Source organism: Gopherus flavomarginatus, chromosome 7, assembly GCF_025201925.1.
Source record: "Gopherus flavomarginatus isolate rGopFla2 chromosome 7, rGopFla2.mat.asm, whole genome shotgun sequence".
Taxonomy (NCBI): domain Eukaryota; kingdom Metazoa; phylum Chordata; order Testudines; family Testudinidae; genus Gopherus; species Gopherus flavomarginatus.
Window position 1 is genome coordinate 115,210,832 of NC_066623.1, and position 18,328 is coordinate 115,229,159.

Genomic DNA, 18,328 nt, shown 5'->3' on the forward strand with positions numbered 1-18,328 from the left:
TGACTCCCTCTGGCTTCTTCCTGCTGGGACCTGCCCCCATCCTGGACCTGAGGGGGTGGGGGGGCTGGGCTGGCTCTCAGACCCTGGGGTCCCCCAGCTCCACCAGCAGGTAGGGGCTCAACAGGGCTGCAGGATTGGCCCCACCACCCTGACTTTAACCAACACCAAGGGGGCCCAGGTTTGGAGAAGTACTCTGCCCCCTGCCCGGCTCCCCCCAGCACCCTCCCCCTGAATCCACAATCCAGGCTCTGAATTTTTGCAACTTTATTAAATACAAAAGTCTGGTCGCTGGGACCAAAGGCTGCATTCAGGATACGCTCAAAACAGGTCAAACATTCAAATGTACAAAAGTCAGCAGTGCCCCTGGCCTGGGCATGCTGCCCGCTGCCTTCCCCACCCCCCAATGTCCAGAGGGAGCATCAGCACTGAGGGGGGCCCCCCGCTCACCACACTGAGGCACTGATTTCATCTCTCATCGCTCCCGGATAGGGCTGGGCTCAGAACTGGGGGGAGCAGTGGGATGTGGCAGGGGAGGGGGTTGGGCAGGGTGCGGTGACTCCCCATTCCCTGGCAGTCGAGGTGGTACAGTTCATTGCCCCCTGGCAGTGTTCTTGCACGCAGCACGCTTGGGGCCTGTCCAGGGCAGGCAGCAAGGGATGGGGTCATGGGGGGGGACAGGTTCAGCTACACATGGAGCTGGAGCAATGGCCCTGGGGGGGGAGAGGGAGGGAACCCCACAGGGCTCTGCCCCACCACCAGCTCCTGCCCTCCACGGCCAGCAGTGCCCATCCCCACCAAGGAGCCTTCCCCTTCCTAGGAACCAGGCAAACTAGTTCTGGAGCTAGCACCACCCGCGGCCCCGGCCCTGGGGCTGGAATGTTCTGGGTTGTAAAGGGGCCCTTGGGGGGGTGAGCAGCAGGCGCAGCTGGAGGCAGCGGGCAGGGGAGGTGCAGGGCTGCCTAGCAGGAAGCACCAGGGGACAGCGTGCGAGGGGCTGGGTCCGGGGCCTGCAGCTGGGGAGATCCACAGAACCTCCAACCTAGCTTGCACACGCAGCCCTTTTGGTGTGATGCCTCCCCAGGCTCTGAGATGCCTTGCTCTGCTAAGTGGAGCGGCTGCTCGGGGGGGCTGCAGGGAGGGAACAGGGCAGACAAGGGCTCCCCCAATTTATGAAACCCTCAGTGCAGCCCACGGGCAGGGCCAGGATGGAAATAGTCCCTTTGAAGCCCCCAGGATACAGTACATCCACACACACAGCTGCAGTGTGCAGGAGGGGCCAGCCCATGAGACCCTGGCAGGGGGAAACTGAGGCACAAAGGGGGGCAGAGCTGAGACTAGGACCCAGGTGTCCTGGCCTGGGCTCTAAGCACTAGCTGAGATGGCCGAGGAAGACAGCAAGAGGGGCTGCGTCTGTGCTCAGAGCCCTGTGCCCCACTGGGAGAAGGCATCCCACATGGCAGGGCGGGAGGGGGAGCTGGTGAGAGGAAGCCACACTGGCCCCTCTCCCAGCCATACTGCCCCACGGGAGCCCTGCGAGCACCACAGACCGAGCCCTGGCCCAGCTAGAGCTGAACCCATGGGGCACAGAGCCCCTGCTGCCGCTGGCCCAGACTGAGCCAGTCAGGGCAGCAATGGGGTGGCGCGCCCGGCCCAGGAGCACAGCGCAGAGCATCCCCGCCCCAGGGAAGCTGCAGGAGGAGTTCAGTGCTTGGATCTCCTCATAAAGGAGGGGAGCTTGTTAGCAAGATCCTGAAGTTCCCCCAAGCCCCTGGCTAGGGCTGTTTTGGATAGTGGGGGGCTGCTGCATTGTCCCCGGCCCGCAGGGCAGGGCTAACTGGCGTGCGGTGAGGGGGGATTCTGGGGTGCAGCCATGTCCAGAAGGCAGGCAGAGGGGGCCGAACACGTCCTGGTTCGATCCGCACCCCAGGGCCACGGCAAGGCTCCTCTGCATCCAGCCAGCCCAGGGCACAGAGCCTCCCCTGCCAGGGCACGGCCAGCCCTGGGCTCCAGCCTCAGGCTCCCGTGGGCCGGGGGAAGGTGCTAGCCCCGGGCTGGGCGTGAGGGCGGTTTGCCGATGTCCACTGTGATGTTCGTGTACATGGGCCAGCGTGTCACCTCCACCAGCTGATACTGCAGGGAACTGATGCCGTCCCGTTTCATCGTCACCTTGGTATTCTGGATCTTGGTGAACCTGCCAGAGGTGCAGAGGTGTGAGCAGGCGCAGGGCTGAGCTCTCCCCTGGCCAGCCCGGAGGGCAGAGAGGCACAGGCAGGGTGGAGAGCCCAGTACTGCACAGCCTGGCTTCCCTCTCACCCAGCCAGAGCGCACCGTGTGCGCAAAGGGAGCAGGTTCACCTGGGGTAGGGAAACTGAGGCACAGAGAAGGGGGACGCCTCTCCAAGGCCACACAGTGAGTCAGTGGCACAGAAGGAAGAGAACCCAGGTGTCCTGGCTCCCAGCACCACTCCCCAGGGTTTACTCAGCAGCTGTCCCCACCATCTGCTGCCTGCTGAGGTGCCCATCTGGAGGTGGAGCTGGCTCCCCCAGCCCCTCTCCTGCAGCCTCAGCCTAGGGGGTGGGGTGGGCTCTTGGATGGGTGCGGGGGGGGAGCTTTCCTAGGCAGGCGTCCCCCGGGCAGTGCCAAGCCACAGAGCCCAGGCAACACATTGAGCCTTGGAGGTGGTGACCAGCTGTGGGGCTCGGGGGGGGGCCGGGTCTCACCTCTGTGGGTTGGGCTCGTTGTGTTTGTCGCGCTCATGTTTGATCATGCGGTACCTCCCGATGTGGCCGCTGGGACGCGACACCTTCATGCCATTCAGAGAGATCCTGGGGACAGAGTGAGCCGAGCTGGCAAGAGGGGCACATAGCAACCAAGGGACTGGGCCCCTCTGCCCCCCCCAGCCTGACAGCGACTGGCATGAGCCCCTCTGCACACGTCCACAGGGCCTGTGCCCCGCCCCACCGCGGGAAGCAGCCCCAGCTGGCACCAGAGCTCCTGCCGCTCTGAGCATGCCTGGAGAGTGCAGCAGGGCCAGGGCCAGACGCTCCTGTCTGCTCAGGGAGCCGGCCATGCCCACAGGCCCCACCTGCACCACCACTGGGACGCCAGCAGGGGGCAGTCCCAGCCAGGGCCCTGGAGCAGGACCGCACCGCTGAGCGGGGTGAAAAAGCAGCTGCGCGCTAGGGAGTTCAAGGCCCGGTTCCTTGCATCATTTACACAATCGGGGAAACTCCTCAGCTTCTGAGCTCAGCTCCAGCTCCAGAACCACACCAGGAACTGCCTGAACTAGCCAGACCAGGGCTTCCGCCTCTACAACGGAGACGACGCTGTCAGGTCTGCTCGGCCACCTCAGCGCTGTCGCTGCCGAAAAGCCTTTGCCACTAGCCCTTTGGGCGCCAGGTTGTCTGGCAGGTGCAGAGGAACCCGAAAGCTGGTTTCCCCTTGCAAGGAGAGCTGCCAACACTGTGCACAAGGGACGTGTAGAACTGATAAATGAAATTGTTTTTAATTGTTCACTTTATCAATGTAACTTCTGTTCACCATCCACTACACTTGTCTATATTGTAACTTCTGTTCACTGTTTGCCATATTGTAATTCAAACCCCATTTTAAAACACTCACTCCATTTTGTACAAGCTTCCTCCAACCTTCATTTCTGCAAACCCTTCTGTAATCTTATTAGTTAGTTTAGATGTGTGACTGAGGTATGGATGGATGATGCAATCAACTTCCAGCCCCAGCCTGTCCTGATGAAATAAAGTTCAAACCCCACCGGCTGAAGATACAGACAAGAGCCCTAACAAAGTAAGAAGTGTCCACCCTAAAAAGAAAAGGTACAATAGAAGGAAGATCAAAGCCAGGTCCCAGGCTGAAAGTCACCTGCAATTGACAGGTGATCAATCACCAAACCCAGAGGCAGTGACACAGCAAGACCTATAGACTCTGGATTCAAACCAAAGCCTGCAAAAAGGATGGGTGAGATGGGAGACTTTGGAGGGTAACATTCTGCTGCCAACATGAAAAGGCATTGGTGCAGGCCCAGCAGAGACCCAGCTCGTGCTTGTGCCTGGCTGTCACGGAGTACCCCGGCGATGCTCTGGAACTGCTCCCCACAAAACCAGTCAGGACTTTGGGGAGCCTCCTCTCCCTTGCAGCAGACTTGTTCAGGGCAAGAAGCTCACACGGCTTCACCTCCTGGGTCTCTCCTTGGAGCATTCAGCATCCTCTGCCCCTCCGGGCGCTTCCCACAGCGAGCCCACCCCAGCGGGGTCCTGGGGAAGCCACAGGGTCCTGCACCCCCACTTTGCAGTCAGACGTGACTCTCAGCCAGCCAGTAAAACAGAGGTTTAGTCGATGACAGGAACAGGGTCTAAAACAGAGTTTGTAGGTACCGCAAACCGGACCCCTCGGCTGGGTCCATTCTGGAGGGCAGTGAGCCAGACCCCCACATCTGCCCTCACTCCTCGTCCCCAGCCAGCTCCAGACTAACAATCCCCTCCAGCCCCTCCTCTCTGCTCAGCTCCTTTCCCGGGCCAGGAGGTCACCTGATCTCTTTGTCTCCAACACCTTCAGCTGGCACCTTTGCAGAGGAGGGGCCCAGGCCATCAGTTGCTAGGAGACAGAGCGTCAGGCATTTAGGTGCACTGGCCCTTTGCTCTGCAGCAATCACACCCCCTTATTTCACCACCTAGATACTTAAGAACTGCATAGGGGACACTGAGGCACCAACACAGTATTCAGATCAAACACTAAGAACATTCCCAGTTCCTCACACCGGCTTTCCTGGCCAGTTAGTTGCTACAAGCTACGAACCCAAGCTGCAAACTCAAGCCACGAACTCAAGCTATGTTCAGGACTGGTAACTATGCAGCAGCTGCAGAACATCTGATGGATGTGTGTGCGAGGCAGCTGCAGAACATCTGATGTGTGTGTGTGTGTGTGTGTGTATTAAGATATTAGTTATTGGCCATAGATCAAATTGTTATCCTAATAAATGTGGCATCTTTGTCTTGCTCCCTAAAACGATCTTGTGTAGTTTTGTCTGTATAACGGATGGCACCAGATGGGTGAAGGTGGGCAGCAGGAGTGGCGCCACGGTTTTTGCCACCCTAGGTGGCAGCGCTCCTCCTCTGAGCATTCGACAGCGGGGGTGTCTTTTCGCTCCACATCTTCAGGGCACTTTGGCGGCGGGTCCTGGAGCAGAAGGACCCTCTGCTGCCAAATTTCCGCTGAGGGCGACAAAATGCCGCCCTCGGCAACCGCCTAGGGTCGCCTAGTGGAAGCACCAGCCCTGGTGGGCAGGCACCTAAAGAGGACGCCCGATGGCTGGGGGGATTTCAAGAGCACCTGAGCAGGTGAGCTGAATTTCATGGGAGTCGGGCACTTCACCTAAGCCGGCTTCCGAAGTCCCACTAGCCATCTAGCTGCATCTTTAGGCTCCTAAATCCCTTTGGAGCCTGGCCCCTGGGGAGCACAAGCAAATCTCAACTCAGTAACTACAGGCTGCCTCCGCTTGCTTTAACACAGCCCAGTTCAACGCCAACACGGTCTGATGGGCTTCTTTCTTCTGGGGTCTCCAGCCACCAGGGTGGGTGTCAAGTGCTGGGGTTTGTGCATTTTAACTGACCTTCCATTTCCATCTGTGACTTAGGCCTTGGCTACACTTGCAGCTGTACAGCGCTGGGAGTTACAGCTGTCTTCATACAGCTTTGTAGGGAAAGCGCGGCAGTGTGGCCCCACTGACAGCTACCAGCGCTGCAGTGTGGCCACATTTGCAGTGCTGTTGGGAGTGGCTGAACAGGCACTCTGGGATACCTCCGAATACCTCTGGAGGCCAATTACAGCGCTTTTGGTGGCCACACTGGCGAAGCAGTGCTGCATCACCAGCGCTGCAATTGTTATACCCCAGGCAGAGCAGGAATACAGCCAGCGCTGCAGCCAGGGAGATGCAGCACTGTATGTGCCTTGCAAGTGTGGACGGTGAGTGAGTTGCAGCGCTGTAAACCCCCACCAACGCTGCAACTCTCCAGCGTAGCCAAGCCCCCAGATGGGGATGGGAGAGCAGGGGACGACTTTACTTGAGAGTTACCTGAGCTTGTAACCTGAGGGGTGGGTGGGTTTGAGTGTGTGTGCACACACCCCAGGTGACACCTTTGCCTGGGAAACTGGACAAAGGGAGGGGAGAAGTGGGGGAAGGGGGAGAGAGAGGCTAGAGGGGGTTTTGCTTTCAGTTTTGGGCTGGGTGGTGAAACGCAGGGACCCCCAACTCTGGGGTCTAAGCTCCCTAACCCCGCCCCCCCAAAAAGGACTTGACTGAGGGGTCCTGGTTGTACCTTCACGCTCTGCGTGGGACTGTGTTCCTGTCATCTAATAAACCTGTGTTACTGGCCGGCTGAGAGTCCCGGTGAATCGCAGGAAGGGGGGTGCAGGGCCTGGCTCCCCCCTACTCCGTGACACCCTCCAAATCCAGCTTGACCCCAAGCCAGGAGTAAAAGGTCACCACAGAGCAAACCAGAGCCGTGTTCTAACCCAGGGCATGGGACCGAGGGACGAGTACCTGGATGTTCCTGCTGAGCGAGGGACTGGCTGGAACAGTGCCAGGCCAGCTGCAGGGAGCAGCCCCAGGCTGAGCGGGAGGCTCTCGGGGTTACAACGCCACAGGGTGCTGGCACAACAAACTCAAACAGACCAGTGCAAACCACCACTGAACCCAAGGATTTCAATCAACCCGCCCTGCTGCCAAGCGGAGCCAGCCACTGTGGGGAGCTTCTGGCCCAAGGAATGGGACTCACCCAGCCCCAACCACTCCCTGATGGATCAGCGGCAGCTTCTCCTTCTCCCTCTCCCCAGGCCAGGCACTGCCCTGCTCCATGCCTGGCCCAGCGCCAACACCACCCGCCCCACGTGCCCCCCATCCCAGCTGTCTCTGCATTGGTTTTGTCCCATGCCAGCACTCGGCCACATCTCCACCACGACAGCATCTACGTGGCCACGGAGACGGCAAGTTCTACAAGAGCTGGCAAAGCGCCAGGGCAGCGAGAGCAGCTCGGGGGCAGATCCCGCACCGGGACCAGAGCACGCCCAACGGGACCTGACCAGCCCCTCCCAACGTAGGGCCAGGGGACCCCGCAGCTGCTTCCAGCGGGCAGCCTGGGGGCTCACCGTGCTGGGCACTGCTGGCTCCTCTCCTGGGCAGTGGGACACAGAGGCTGCACAGATGGCGACTCCCATCCGCACCCCCAGAGCTGAGCACTCCACCCCACAAGTGCAGCACACAGGCCCTGCTGGCAGAGGCAAATGGGCAGCTGGAGTGGCAGCGAGCAGCAGGCCAAATGATGGGCAGGACCCAGGATCCCTCGCCCTGCTCAGCCCACTCCAGGGGGCCACACGCCCTCAGCCAGCCCTGTCCATCCCGAGTCCGGCCGCAGGGGGGCAGACCGCCGCCTGCAGGGGCCTGTGACGTCCGTGGGTGGGGCTGCCTGGGAGCCTGACTGATGAGAGGTGCTTTGGGGGGCAGGGGCCTGTTTCAGGGCCTGACGGTTGGGCTCCAGGCCCTCCAGCTGCAGTGGAGGGCTTGGCTCTGGGCTGGCACCGCAGCACTGTGGGGGGAGCTCACCAAGGGACCTGGCCTGGCAGCACCGGGGGCTCACCCACCGGTTAAAGATGTCGTCGTCCTCGCCTCCCCAGCCCCAGTACTCATTGGGGAAGCCGTTGATCTTCAGGAACTGGGACCTGCTCAGGCCTGAGACGCCCCCGAAGTAGCCAGCGTAAGGCAGCCTGCAGGGACAAGGAGCAGCTCGCGTCAGCATGGGCACGGGCAAGCCAAGGGGAGCCGGGGGCAGTGCTCTCTTCCCCCCAGGCGCTGTCCGGGCTCTGCTCTGGCTCAGGAAGGGGGCCAGGCTCCCAGGCACCAAGCGCCTGCAAGGAAAGCTGCTGCCAGCCCACCAGCCCGTCTCCCTCTCCCCACAGGGCCTGCTTCTCTGCCAATTGGCACCTCTTGCTGCTCTGTGATGCCCAGCACAGCACCTCCTCCACCCACTCCCATGCCTCTGCCCTGCTGCCCCCATGTGTCCTGGGCTGCAGGGAGCATGCCACGCCCCCCACTTAACTCCTCCCAGATAGCCATCTCCTTGCCCGCCGAGCGGGGTCCCAGCACACTGGGTCAGGGCTGGCTCGCTCCGCAGCAGGTGCCCGCTCTGGCATCCAACCCCTGCCAGCTCTGCCTGCGACCCCCTCCCCTGGCACTCACCTGAAGCTGAACTTGTCCATGGCGCTGGCGAAGTGCCGCGGCTGCTCGTAGCACCGGTAGAGGTTGCGGTCGTCCATGGGGACCAGGTCCACATCGCTGAAGATGAAGCAGTCGTAGTCGTCCTCATCCTTCAGGGCCTCCAGGAAGCCCACATTGAGCAGCTTGGCCCGGTTGAAGGTGTCCTCGCCGTACTGCGCCGGGGTGGGGGAGCAAGCGTCGGAGGGAGGCTCCCAGGCCAGCGCCAGCCACCCGTCCCCCAGCACTCCTGCCCACACTGATGCTTAGACAGCCCTGCCCCACTGGCCCCTGAGCACCCCACTGTGCTGCCCTGTTTCTGCACGCCGGGTGGACACTGCCCCGGGGGAGGGCAGCCGGCCCCAGCACCCCAAGATCGTGCTGGCCCGCCAGGGAGAGGCCTTAGAATGGCCCTTCCTGGAGGGAGGCAGCCAGCGCGTAGTGATAGAACAGAGCCCTCTGCCACCAGCCCAGCCACAGGCCCTGCCCGGTCACTTCTGGGCAGCAGCCTCGTGTCCCTGGCTCGCCCTGCCTTGCTAGAGACACCGTAACCACGAGCACTGTCAGAGGGGCTGCGAGTCGGGATTGAGGGGCACCGGCTGGGCCATGAGCAGAGCCAGGCCTCAAATCCGTCCGACATGCTGATAGAGCTCGGCACCGTGCCCCACGCCAGCTGGGCCCCCTCTCGTCGGCAGCTGCAGGGCTAGGGAGCCCATGGGCCAAAGTGGCTCTCTGGGCCAGCTGCCACGCGAGCCGGCCAGGGCAAACAGGTCTATTTAGCGCAGTTCACCCCAGAGGCCTCCCTGGAACCCAGCCAGAAACAGAGCGGAGCCAGCCATGGGGGGCGCGGGCAGAGGCGCAGCCGTGCGGTCTGCCCTGGGCTCAGCCAGCAGGGTGCACAGAGCCAGCCTGGCCAGGAGCCCAGTACATCGCGCACATGCCAGAGTGCAGGCCCTCCTCGGGCAGGGGGGAGAGTCCTGCCAGGGCTCAACCTCCCGCTGGGAATGGGAGCTGGGCCCCTGGCAGCTGGGGGAGGGGCTGTTCTACTGCCCTGGGGCCCCCACCTGATTGATGATGTAGATGCCGTAGGCGACCTTCTGCCGGCGTAGGATGGGGTGCAGGTAGTGCAGCCAGTAGCGCAGGTGGTGCTCCCGGTGGCGGAAGGGGATGAGGATGGCGACCTTCTGACGGGGCTGGCAGTCCGCGGGCACGTACTTGCCACCCTCCCGCACGTCTGGGTTCTCCCGCTGCACCCGCTCCATGCTCATGGGTGAGTTGAACTCGATGAGGAGCCGGCCAACTGCGGGGGTTGGGGGAGCCCGTTACCAGGCACCCCACCACAGCCCCTGGGAGCAGCAGCAGGGCTCACCAGCAAGAGGGGGTGCTGTGACCCAGCTCTGCCAGTGCCCTCAGTCCTGACCCACAGCCCCTGGCACCCCCGCCCTGGGCTCCTCACCCGGGACTGGTAGTGCCCCAGGAGTCGGGTGCAGCCACTTCTGACAGGGGAACCCCTCGCATCAGCTCAGGCACCGCACAGCTTGGGAGCAGTCAGCTCCATCCCCTCGAACCTGTGTACGCTGAGCCAGGCCCCGGCCCCGCTCCGGCCCCACCCCGGCCCCGCTCCGCCCCGCTCCGGTCTGGTCCCACTCCGCCCAGCTCCCCGCCCCGGCCCCGCTCCCCACCCAGCTCCCTGCCCTGGCCCCGCTCCGGCCCCGCTCCGGCCCGGTCCCACTCCACCCAGCTCCCCGCCCTGCCCCAGCCCCGCTCCGCCCCGCTCAGCTCCCCGCCCCGGCCCCGCTCCGCCCCGCTCAGCTCCCCGCCCCGGCCCCGCTGTGCCCAGCTCCCCGCTCTGCTCCGCCCAGCCCCCACCCCGGCCCCGCTCCGCCCAGCCCCCGGCCCCACTCCGCCCCCCGCCCACGCTCCGCCCAGCTCCCCGCTCCGGCCCGCTCTGCTCCGCCCAGCTCCCCCCCCCAGCTCCCCACCCCGGCCCCGCCCAGCTCCCCGCTCCGGCCCCGCTCCGCCCAGCTCCCCGCTCCGGCCCCGCTCCGCTCCCTGCCCCGGCCCCGCTCCCCACTCCGCCCCGGCTCCGCTCCCCAGCCCTGCTCCCCGCCCCCCACCCAGGCCCCACTCCACCCAGCTCCCCACTCCACCCAGCTCCCCGCCCCAGCCCCGCTCCGCTCCCCGCCCAGCTCCCCGCTCCGGCTCCACCAATGCCCCAGTCCCAGCTGCTCACCTAAGCCAGGCGGCACCTCCTGGCAGAGCGGTAAGGGCTTCTCAGTGCCGGAGCGGTTGGCACTGGAGGCTGGGGCGGCGCCGGCCGGCCCACAGCTGGGGGCGGTGCCGTTGGGCCGGGAGGAGTTGGAGGACTGGGCCCGGGAGGAGTTCCTGCCATTGAAGCGGCTAAAGAAGTCCAGGTGCTGGGCGTAGACGTCGAAGTAGAGAATCATGATGATGACGAAGTGCAGCAGGCAGAGCAGCAACACGGCCTTGCAGATCCTCTCCAGGGTCACCCCCAGGAGCAGCCTGGTCATCTTCCGGGCGCTGGTGGGCGTGCATGTGCGCCGAGCTCCGGGGCGGTTCCCGCCAAGGCACCGGTCCTGCCAGGGGACACCACAGTCAGGACAAGGCCCCTGCGCCCCACCCTGCCCATGGAGAGGTGGAGTCCCCGTGTGTCCTATGGACACATCCAGCCACGCCGACTCGAGCTGCTTGTTACTCCCCAGCCCCATGCTGCTCTCCCCCAGCCAAGTGACCCAAATGCCTTGCAGGCCCCCCAAGCCATCTGCCCCAACGTGTCCAGCCCTCTCTTGGGGCCCAGAAAACTAGGTTTGTCGCTTCTGCGCAGAGAGAAAAGCCCAGCTCCCGGGAGGTCCCATTCCCAGCCAGCCCTGTGCCAGGAACCCAGTTATTAACACAGACGGTTTTAGGGGAGTTTAAATACCAGCAAATCGGAGTCACACACGCTTCCCAGGGGCTCAGCCTGAACTCTGCAAGCTGCAGCCTGGGGTCTTACTGGTCCTCCTCCTCCTCCCAGTCATGGCCGGCTCTCTGCCATGGCCTGCCCTGCAAAGAGCAGGGGGCTCAGCATATTCAGACCCCCGAGACACTGAGTCCCCCGGCGGAACAGCCCCTCCTTCTCAGGTCGCTCGCACTCCGGCCCCTCGTGTCCATCCAGCGATGGACGCCAAGACCTCTGCTCGTCTTCGCTTCCCAAACACACTGTTCTGTCCTGCGCTCAGGATGAGCTCCTGCTGCTCATCCCTTCCTGGGCACGCGGCTGGAAAGGGGGTGCGCTGGCTTTGGGCACGTTCTGGCTTAACTCCACCAGAAAGAGGGAGCCAGCTGCCTTCCCCCTACCATCTGGGGGAAAACCTGATCCTCTGGCCAGCCGGCACCTTCTCCTGGCCGTGCTGGGGCCTAGCTCGCAAGGTCGATGTCCCTTCGCTGTCCCTCTGCCTGCAGCCTCCTGACTCAGCCTCCAGCTAGGTCACACCCAGGGTTTCCCCTTCTGGGGGCAGGAAGGTCTCTTCTGACAAACAGGCTCAGGCAGTCTTCCTGTTCATTGCCCCGCCGGTGCCACGTCCCCAGGGGCTGGGCCCGCCCTCTGCTCTCGGTTCCGGCTCAGGGACCCTCTAGTCAGCAGCCAATGCCAGTTCCACCCCAGAGCTTACTGCATTTCCCCAAGCCCTTTCCAAACCTGGCTCTCCCTCCCTTCCCTGGTGTCACCCATTGTCCTCCCAGCCTGCATGTCTCTGCCACCTCCACGCCCTCCTCCACCCAGGAAGCCACTGCGGCCTTTCCCCACGGCCTGCGCCACAGGCAGCTTCCTGGCTGCTTCAGGCCCAGTAAGGCTCCTCTGTCTTCATTCCCCGCAGCCCCACTGGGCCCTTCAGGATAGGGTCACAGACTTGAAAGCACAAGAGCAGGAAGGAGCCGTATTCTCTCAGCTAGTGTTACTCCACAGGCACACTGATCTTAGCCTCTAGCAGGAGGTGGGACTAGACGACCTCCTGAGGTCTCTTCCAGACCTAATCTTCTGTGTTTCTGTGTCGCTCCTGCGCCAGAGACCCACAAGGCGCAGTCTGCGGCAGGGTGTGGACATGGGGTGCTCGAGGTCACCCCCTCCCAGTGATGTCACTCCCCAGCCAGAGGGTAGAAAGGCCAGGCTGGGTCTGGTCATGGCCTGGGTTCAGCACCGCAATGGGGAAATCAGCACCGAGTCCATGTTCCCAGGGGTCCCGCAGCTGCATCACTGAATGCTTTTATCAATGACCTGGAGGAAAACATCAAATCATCACTGATAAAAGTTGACAGACGGCACAAAGCTTGGGGGAGGGTGAAGACGACAGGGCACCGTTTCACAGCCATCTGGGGCACTCGGCAGGTTGAGCTCAAGCAAACAATATGCCTTTTAATACAGCTAAACATAAACGTCTCTTTCTAGGAACACAGAACATGGGTTGTTCGTACCAGGAAGCCGGGACTCTGCAAGCGACTGGGAGTCATGGTGGACAATCAGCAGAACATGAGCTCCCAGGGCGACACTCTGGCCAGAAGTGCTAATTGCGAATCTCGGATACATAAACAGGCGAATCCTGAGTAGGAGCAGAGGGGTTATTTTCACCTCTCCATTTAGCACTGCTGTGGGAATCCTGCGTCCAGCTCTGGTGGTCACAATTCAGGGAGGAGGCTGGTAAATTGGAAGGGTTCAGAGAAGAGCCAGGAGAACGATTCAAGGATTAGAAAACCTGCCTTTAGTGATGGACTCCAGGAGCTCCATGGATCTGGTTTGACAAAGAGAAGGTTAAGGGGTCACTTGATCCCAGTCCAGAAGTCCCCGCAGGCGGGCCCGGTGTTTGGCAATGGTCTCCCCGATCGAGCAGCAGAAGCTCTAACACAATCCAAAGATGGAAGCTGAAGCTAGACAGGTTCAGGTGTCCGTTTTTAACAGCAAGGGTAATAACTAGTGGAACAATGTCCCTGGGGTCGGGGTGCTTCCCCATCCCTGGCAATTGGCTGTTTCTCTAACCGCTTTGCTCTAGAGTTACCTGGGGCAGGTCTCTGGCCTGTGTGGTCCAGGTGGTCACACTCGTTGATCAGAGGGCCCTGCTGGCCTTGGGAAGGGGGCTGGCCTTGTGGCCGCTTCAGAGGTGATCGCCAAAGTCTCTCTTTGGAAATGGAGCATTTCCCCCCGGGTTTGTCTTCAGAGCAGAGACAGAGTCTGAACTGTGCTTAGAAACACCCTCCTGAGCTGCAGGCTGTCCCAGACGTGCCCCGGGAGGGCTCACCCGTTCACGGCAGGGGCAGCTTTTCCATGCTGCAGGTCAATAGGGGTTACCAAGACAACGAGTTTCAAACCCTTTTGCCGCCGTCCCAACAGCTTGCCCGAGTGACACAGGCTCCACCACACGATGATCCAGCCAGTGCACAGACTGACTTCAGCACTGGTGAGCTCACGGGGGGAAGACACAGCCCTGTCAGCACCCCCCACCTGGCAAGAGACCAGCAGGGCCACTCACAGCCAGCACTATGCTGCACACTGTGGCCACCCAGAAAGTAGTGACAGGTTATGCTGCTCCACACACACCCTCCTCAGCCGCTCAGAGACTCTCCCTTAGCTGAGGGCAGTACAGGGCCTATGATTACAGTGGATTTCATGCGGGGGTAGGGGGGTGGCACAGACAGGAACCAGTTCATTACAGTCAGGGCCTGTGGTGCTCCAGAGCCTCAGCAGGCCTGTGTCCAGCCCTCCTGGCTGTGAAGAGCCTTGAGCCACGTATATTGATACAATGCTGCCTGCCTGAGTCTGCAAAGAGCCTGAAACAATGGCTCAGAGAGGTGTGAAATGGCCCACCCATCTCAATAGGCTTAGCAACGCCCATGGTAGCATGTACTGCAGTTCAACAGAGGGTAACTGAAGCCCAGCACCTCTTTCAGCCTGACACCTACAGATCACAGCTTACGAGGTAACACCCTAGCTTCAGCAGAGTCACCAGGTCCCGTTTCTCCCCCAGTCCCAGCCTGCCTGCCAGGCGCCCCAGGCCCCACCCTCAACAACTTCTGGACTGCAGACATGGGTTGTCAATACAAACATCCACCACACACCAAAAGGAGGGGGCACGGGAGCCAGAGCCCCAGAAATCACCCATCACAACAGCAGAGAGGCTGCCCTGCCCTGAAGCCGAGTGCAGAGAACTGGCACAACTTGGATGTATTTTTATGAAAGGCGTGGGTGACTCAGTTTCCCTCTCCCCTCAGATGGTTACCCACAGGCTGGGAAGGGCTTCCAGTCTTTCCTGAAACGAGACAAGCAAGGCAGGCATTGGAGGACGTAGCCGATAGGCTGGATGAAGCAGCAGGAGCTAACATCATCGGGCACAACTCCTGAAAAGCACGCGCGGGGGAACCATCCCAGGGGCACTGCACAGATTGGGTCTGACGGGTTCCAAAGGACTAGCATCGGCATTACGCAGCAGGCCCGGGGGGAAGCGGTTTTGGGTTTAGGGTGTCATCAGGGCACGGCCACATTCTGACTGACCGCTGGCTAACCCTGGGGGTAACAGAAGGCAGGTGCCGAGGTGATGACAGGGCAGGACAGCAGGCACTGCAGCTTAAGTCCCCGGTCTGGCAGGAGTGGAACAGCAGAGCCCCACCCTCCCAGAAAGGATATGGCCAACGGCCTGAGGGGGGCGCCCTCCGGGAGGCACGAAGGGGTCAGAGGTGCCATTCTTGCAGGAACTGGGAGGTGTGATTCTAGGAGAGCGATGAATGCCAGCCACAGCGAAAGCAAGTGCCGCAGAAGGCACACACCAAGGGAAAAGCCGCTCGCCCTTTTCACACAGGATGAGGGAGCCAGACAGGGAGAATTGCTAGAGACAAGTCAGCCGGCTGAGACATGCCGGGAGACTCTCAGGAGCTGACAGACCCAGCTGGCTGACCTGCTCTGAGGACCAGAAAAGACACAACGGTCCAGAGCCCCAGGGTAGCCAGGCCGCTGGCAGACACACCAGCCCGCCAGGGAAACCTTGCGGACAAGGCCTTCGGGGTGTGTGGAAGAGGGTGGACAGAGGCGGCAGCAGCAGCCGTGCTCCATCCAGACCAGATTCACCACTTCAGCAGCAGTCGGGCACAAGCAGTTACAGGCTGAGGAGCGACTGTAACTAGACACACATGCTGTGTTTGGAAGCCCAGCGACCTGCAGTCCAGGAGCAAGAGAGACTTTGCTAAGGACCAGAGCAGCTCTGCCTCCCACCCCACAGCACCACAAGCCAGTTCCCTTCCTACTCTACCTTCCATTCATTAATTCAGTAGCTGGGAGTGGGACACTAGGAACCCCGGGCTGTGGAAATGCAGAGAAGGGTTAACAGCAGTGACATGAGCCTGGCCAGGTGGCTCATGTGAGAAATGTTCTATTTCTTCCCCCCTTCTAAAGTGTGTAGCTGGATGTGGTGTCGATAACGCCTAGCCCAGGCTGGCTGTGCCCGCAAGCGGGCATTACTGGGGGAAGGAGGCTGTGTGTAATTTTAACAGTCCATCAGTGGAGTTTGCTGCAGCTGAGTAGAGCCAGGCCGGTTACCGGTTGTGAATAACTGACTGGGTCAATTCAGCATTTCCCCTGTTTGCAAACTGACCGTGAAAACAGTGATTTTCGGTCAGTTCTCTGGGACTCAAACGGCTCCACTGGGACTGCACAGCTCACAGCCAGCCATTCTGACCAGCCAGGACCGGTTGCCCGAGGCAGAAGCTCCCTCTTCCACGCCCGACTGGATGAGGGAAACTTTTGGAGCCTGAATACCCGCCGTCCAATCAGCAGCCGCTCCCAGACAGAAACGCTGCTGGCACAAACATTGGCACAGCACAAACAAACAGGGTCCCGGCCGGTGAGAATTCAAACCCACCCTCCCCGCTGTGGGTGGCTGTCCTCACAGCTCCGGAGTCGCCAGGTGTGGGCAGATGGCAGGGATGTTCCCGTTACACAGAATGTGATTTGAGCTACAGCCCTGCACTTGGGGGTACCCCATCCAAAGGCCACTCAGAGCTGGCCATGCTGCCCCCAGGGAGCCCCATTCAGACCTGGCAGCCTGACCCGGTCCCAAATGCAGTCTCTCAGGAGCTCAGAGCAGCTGCCCAGGGCCCCAGCACAACGAATGCTGCTGGGAAAAGGCGAGTGTCTGCCAGCCACCGGAGCAGCCAGCGTGGCTGGGTCCCAGGATCTGAGACAAGGCGGGTGAGGTCATCGCTTTTATGGACCAGCTTGTCAGGAGCTCGTCTCTCGCACCCGCAATCTGGGCAGCAACAGCTCTCACCACCTCCCCGCCATCTCCAGGGTAGCTGGGCAGCTCTGCTGAATGGCTCCAGACGCCAGAGACAAGCCATGCAGCACGTACTGCCAGAGCAAACCCCATTATCTTCCCCGAACGCCATTAGCCAGCCTGGAGCGGCAGCTCCCAGCCCCCCTTCCCTGGCTCCCGAGCTGCATTGTTCTCACGGGGAGCCCCCCGCTCCAGCCCGCAGCCTCCTGCCTTGCCAAGGACGGATCTGCCCAGATCCCAGGCAGGACCCCTGGGCGATGCTGCACCCGCCAGGCTCTGCCCGTGGCCCAGGCTCGGCCCCCCCAAGGCAGCCCACCCGCCCTCCTGGAGGAGCTGCCTGGGGGACTGTGCAGGAGCCATTTTGGGTGGGGTGGGGAGATGGCTGTGGATAAAGGCGAGGAGGAGCTAAGCGTGTGTGACTGGGGGGGGGGTGCTGCGGGGGCAGGCCTGAGCGGGATGCCCCCCCCCCAGAACAGGCCCCGGGGTTACAAACAGGGGCCCTGGGGCCGCTCAGTCTGCGCTGGCCCAGCCCGGGGGCTGCAGGGACGGACCAGGAGCCCCCCGGCCAGGGAGCCCCCGATCCCCCTCAGCCAGCGGGCAGCCGGCCAGGGGCAGACACGGGGGGAGCCGGCAGCTGGGGGGCCCCGCGCAGCCCCCCGGGGGATGGGGACAATGGGAAGGGCAGGAGAGAATGGACGGGTCTGTCGGATGGGGGGGTCTCTCCCGGGGGGCAGTGATGGGCCGGGGGGGTGATGGGGGGGCCAGTACCGGGGGGGCGGTGATGGGGGGCTGGTGTCGGGGGCGGTGATAGGGCGAGGGAGCCGGCGACAGGGGATGTCGGGGGGGTCGGAGGTAGGGCGGGGGGGCCGGTATCGGGGGCCGGCGACACGGGATGTCGGGGGGGTCGGAGGTAGGGCGGGGGGGCTGGTATCGGGGGCCGGCGACACGGGATGTCGGGGGGGTCGGAGGTAGGGCGGGGGGGCTGGTATCGGGGGCCGGCGACAGGGGATGTCGGGGGGGTCGGAGGTAGGGCGGGGGGGCGGTATCGGGGGCTGCCGATGGGGGGGGGTCGCTGTCGGACCGGCCGCACTCACCGGTCCGAGTGTCAGGGGCCGGGCAGCTCTCCCGGCCCGGCCGGGCTCAGTGCGGGCGGCTCCGGCTCCTCCGCCAGCCCCGCAGCCCGGCCCCGTCAGCAGCGGCAGCGCCCGGTCCGGGCCACGGGGCGCCCATCGCGGGCTGCGGGCGGGGCCTCCCGCCCGCTCCTCCGCTCCGCTCCGCGGCTACCAGGCCCGGCCGCTCCCGCACCGCAGCGCCGCCGCCCTAGGCCCCGCCCCCTCTGTGACTCCACCCCCATGTCTAGCCCCCCACTGCTACCCTAGGCCCCGCCCCTCTCTGCCTCCACCGCCCCCTCTGTGACTCCACCCCCATGTCTAGCCCCCCCACTGCTACCCTAGGCCCCGCCCCCAGGACTGGCCCCACTCCACTTCTGCTGCCCTAGGCCCCGCCCCCAGATCCAGCCCCATTTCCCCTAGTCCTGCCTCCTCTCTGCCCCCCGCCCAGGACTGGCCTCACCAGCTTCCTCCATAGGTCAAGCCCTCTCCACCCCCACAAAGACTGGCCATGCCCCCTCCATCCATAGGCCTCACCTCCAGACCTGGCAAGGTCGCTGCTCCACCCCTGCTTTGCTCCCTGCCCCCCATCCCCACCCCTTCCCTCAGTCCCTGCAGCACCATGCACCGCCCTGGGACCCCCA

At 62.7% G+C, this 18,328-nt stretch overlaps 1 protein-coding gene across 3 annotated transcripts; it reads right to left on the reverse strand.

The window, feature by feature from the left end:
- Nucleotides 1–861: 861 nt before the first annotated feature.
- Nucleotides 862–17,850, reverse strand: B4GALT2 (beta-1,4-galactosyltransferase 2). Of its 3 annotated transcripts, none has more exons than XM_050961216.1 (7): nt 17,670–17,850; nt 10,497–10,860; nt 9,328–9,563; nt 8,249–8,439; nt 7,654–7,776; nt 2,721–2,825; nt 862–2,191 (listed from the first exon to the last, which is right to left on the reverse strand). In XM_050961216.1, the coding sequence occupies exons 2-7, from the start codon at nt 10,792–10,794 to the stop codon at nt 2,041–2,043; spliced, it is 1,104 nt and encodes a 367-aa protein (XP_050817173.1). In that variant the 5' UTR covers nt 10,795–10,860; nt 17,670–17,850; the 3' UTR covers nt 862–2,040. The 3 variants fall into 3 exon arrangements, with proteins under 3 accessions (XP_050817173.1, XP_050817174.1, XP_050817172.1); XM_050961217.1 differs by lacking the exon at nt 17,670–17,850 and adding an exon at nt 14,369–14,505; XM_050961215.1 differs by lacking the exons at nt 862–2,191; nt 2,721–2,825; nt 17,670–17,850 and adding an exon at nt 3,481–3,820.
- Between the last annotated feature and the right edge of the window lie 478 nt (nt 17,851–18,328).

Excerpts from the sequence above, each read along its gene's own strand:
- B4GALT2 (XM_050961216.1), bottom strand. The coding sequence starts at position 10,794 with ATGACCAGGCTGCTCCTGGGGGTGACCCTGGAGAGGATCTGCAAGGCC. Across the intron at positions 7,777-8,248 it reads ATGGACAAGTTCAGCTTCAG|GCTGCCTTACGCTGGCTACT; the intron begins GTGAGTGCCAGG and ends TTGTCCCTGCAG. Across the intron at positions 2,192-2,720 it reads AACGAGCCCAACCCACAGAG|GTTCACCAAGATCCAGAATA; the intron begins GTGAGACCCGGC and ends CACCTCTGGCAG.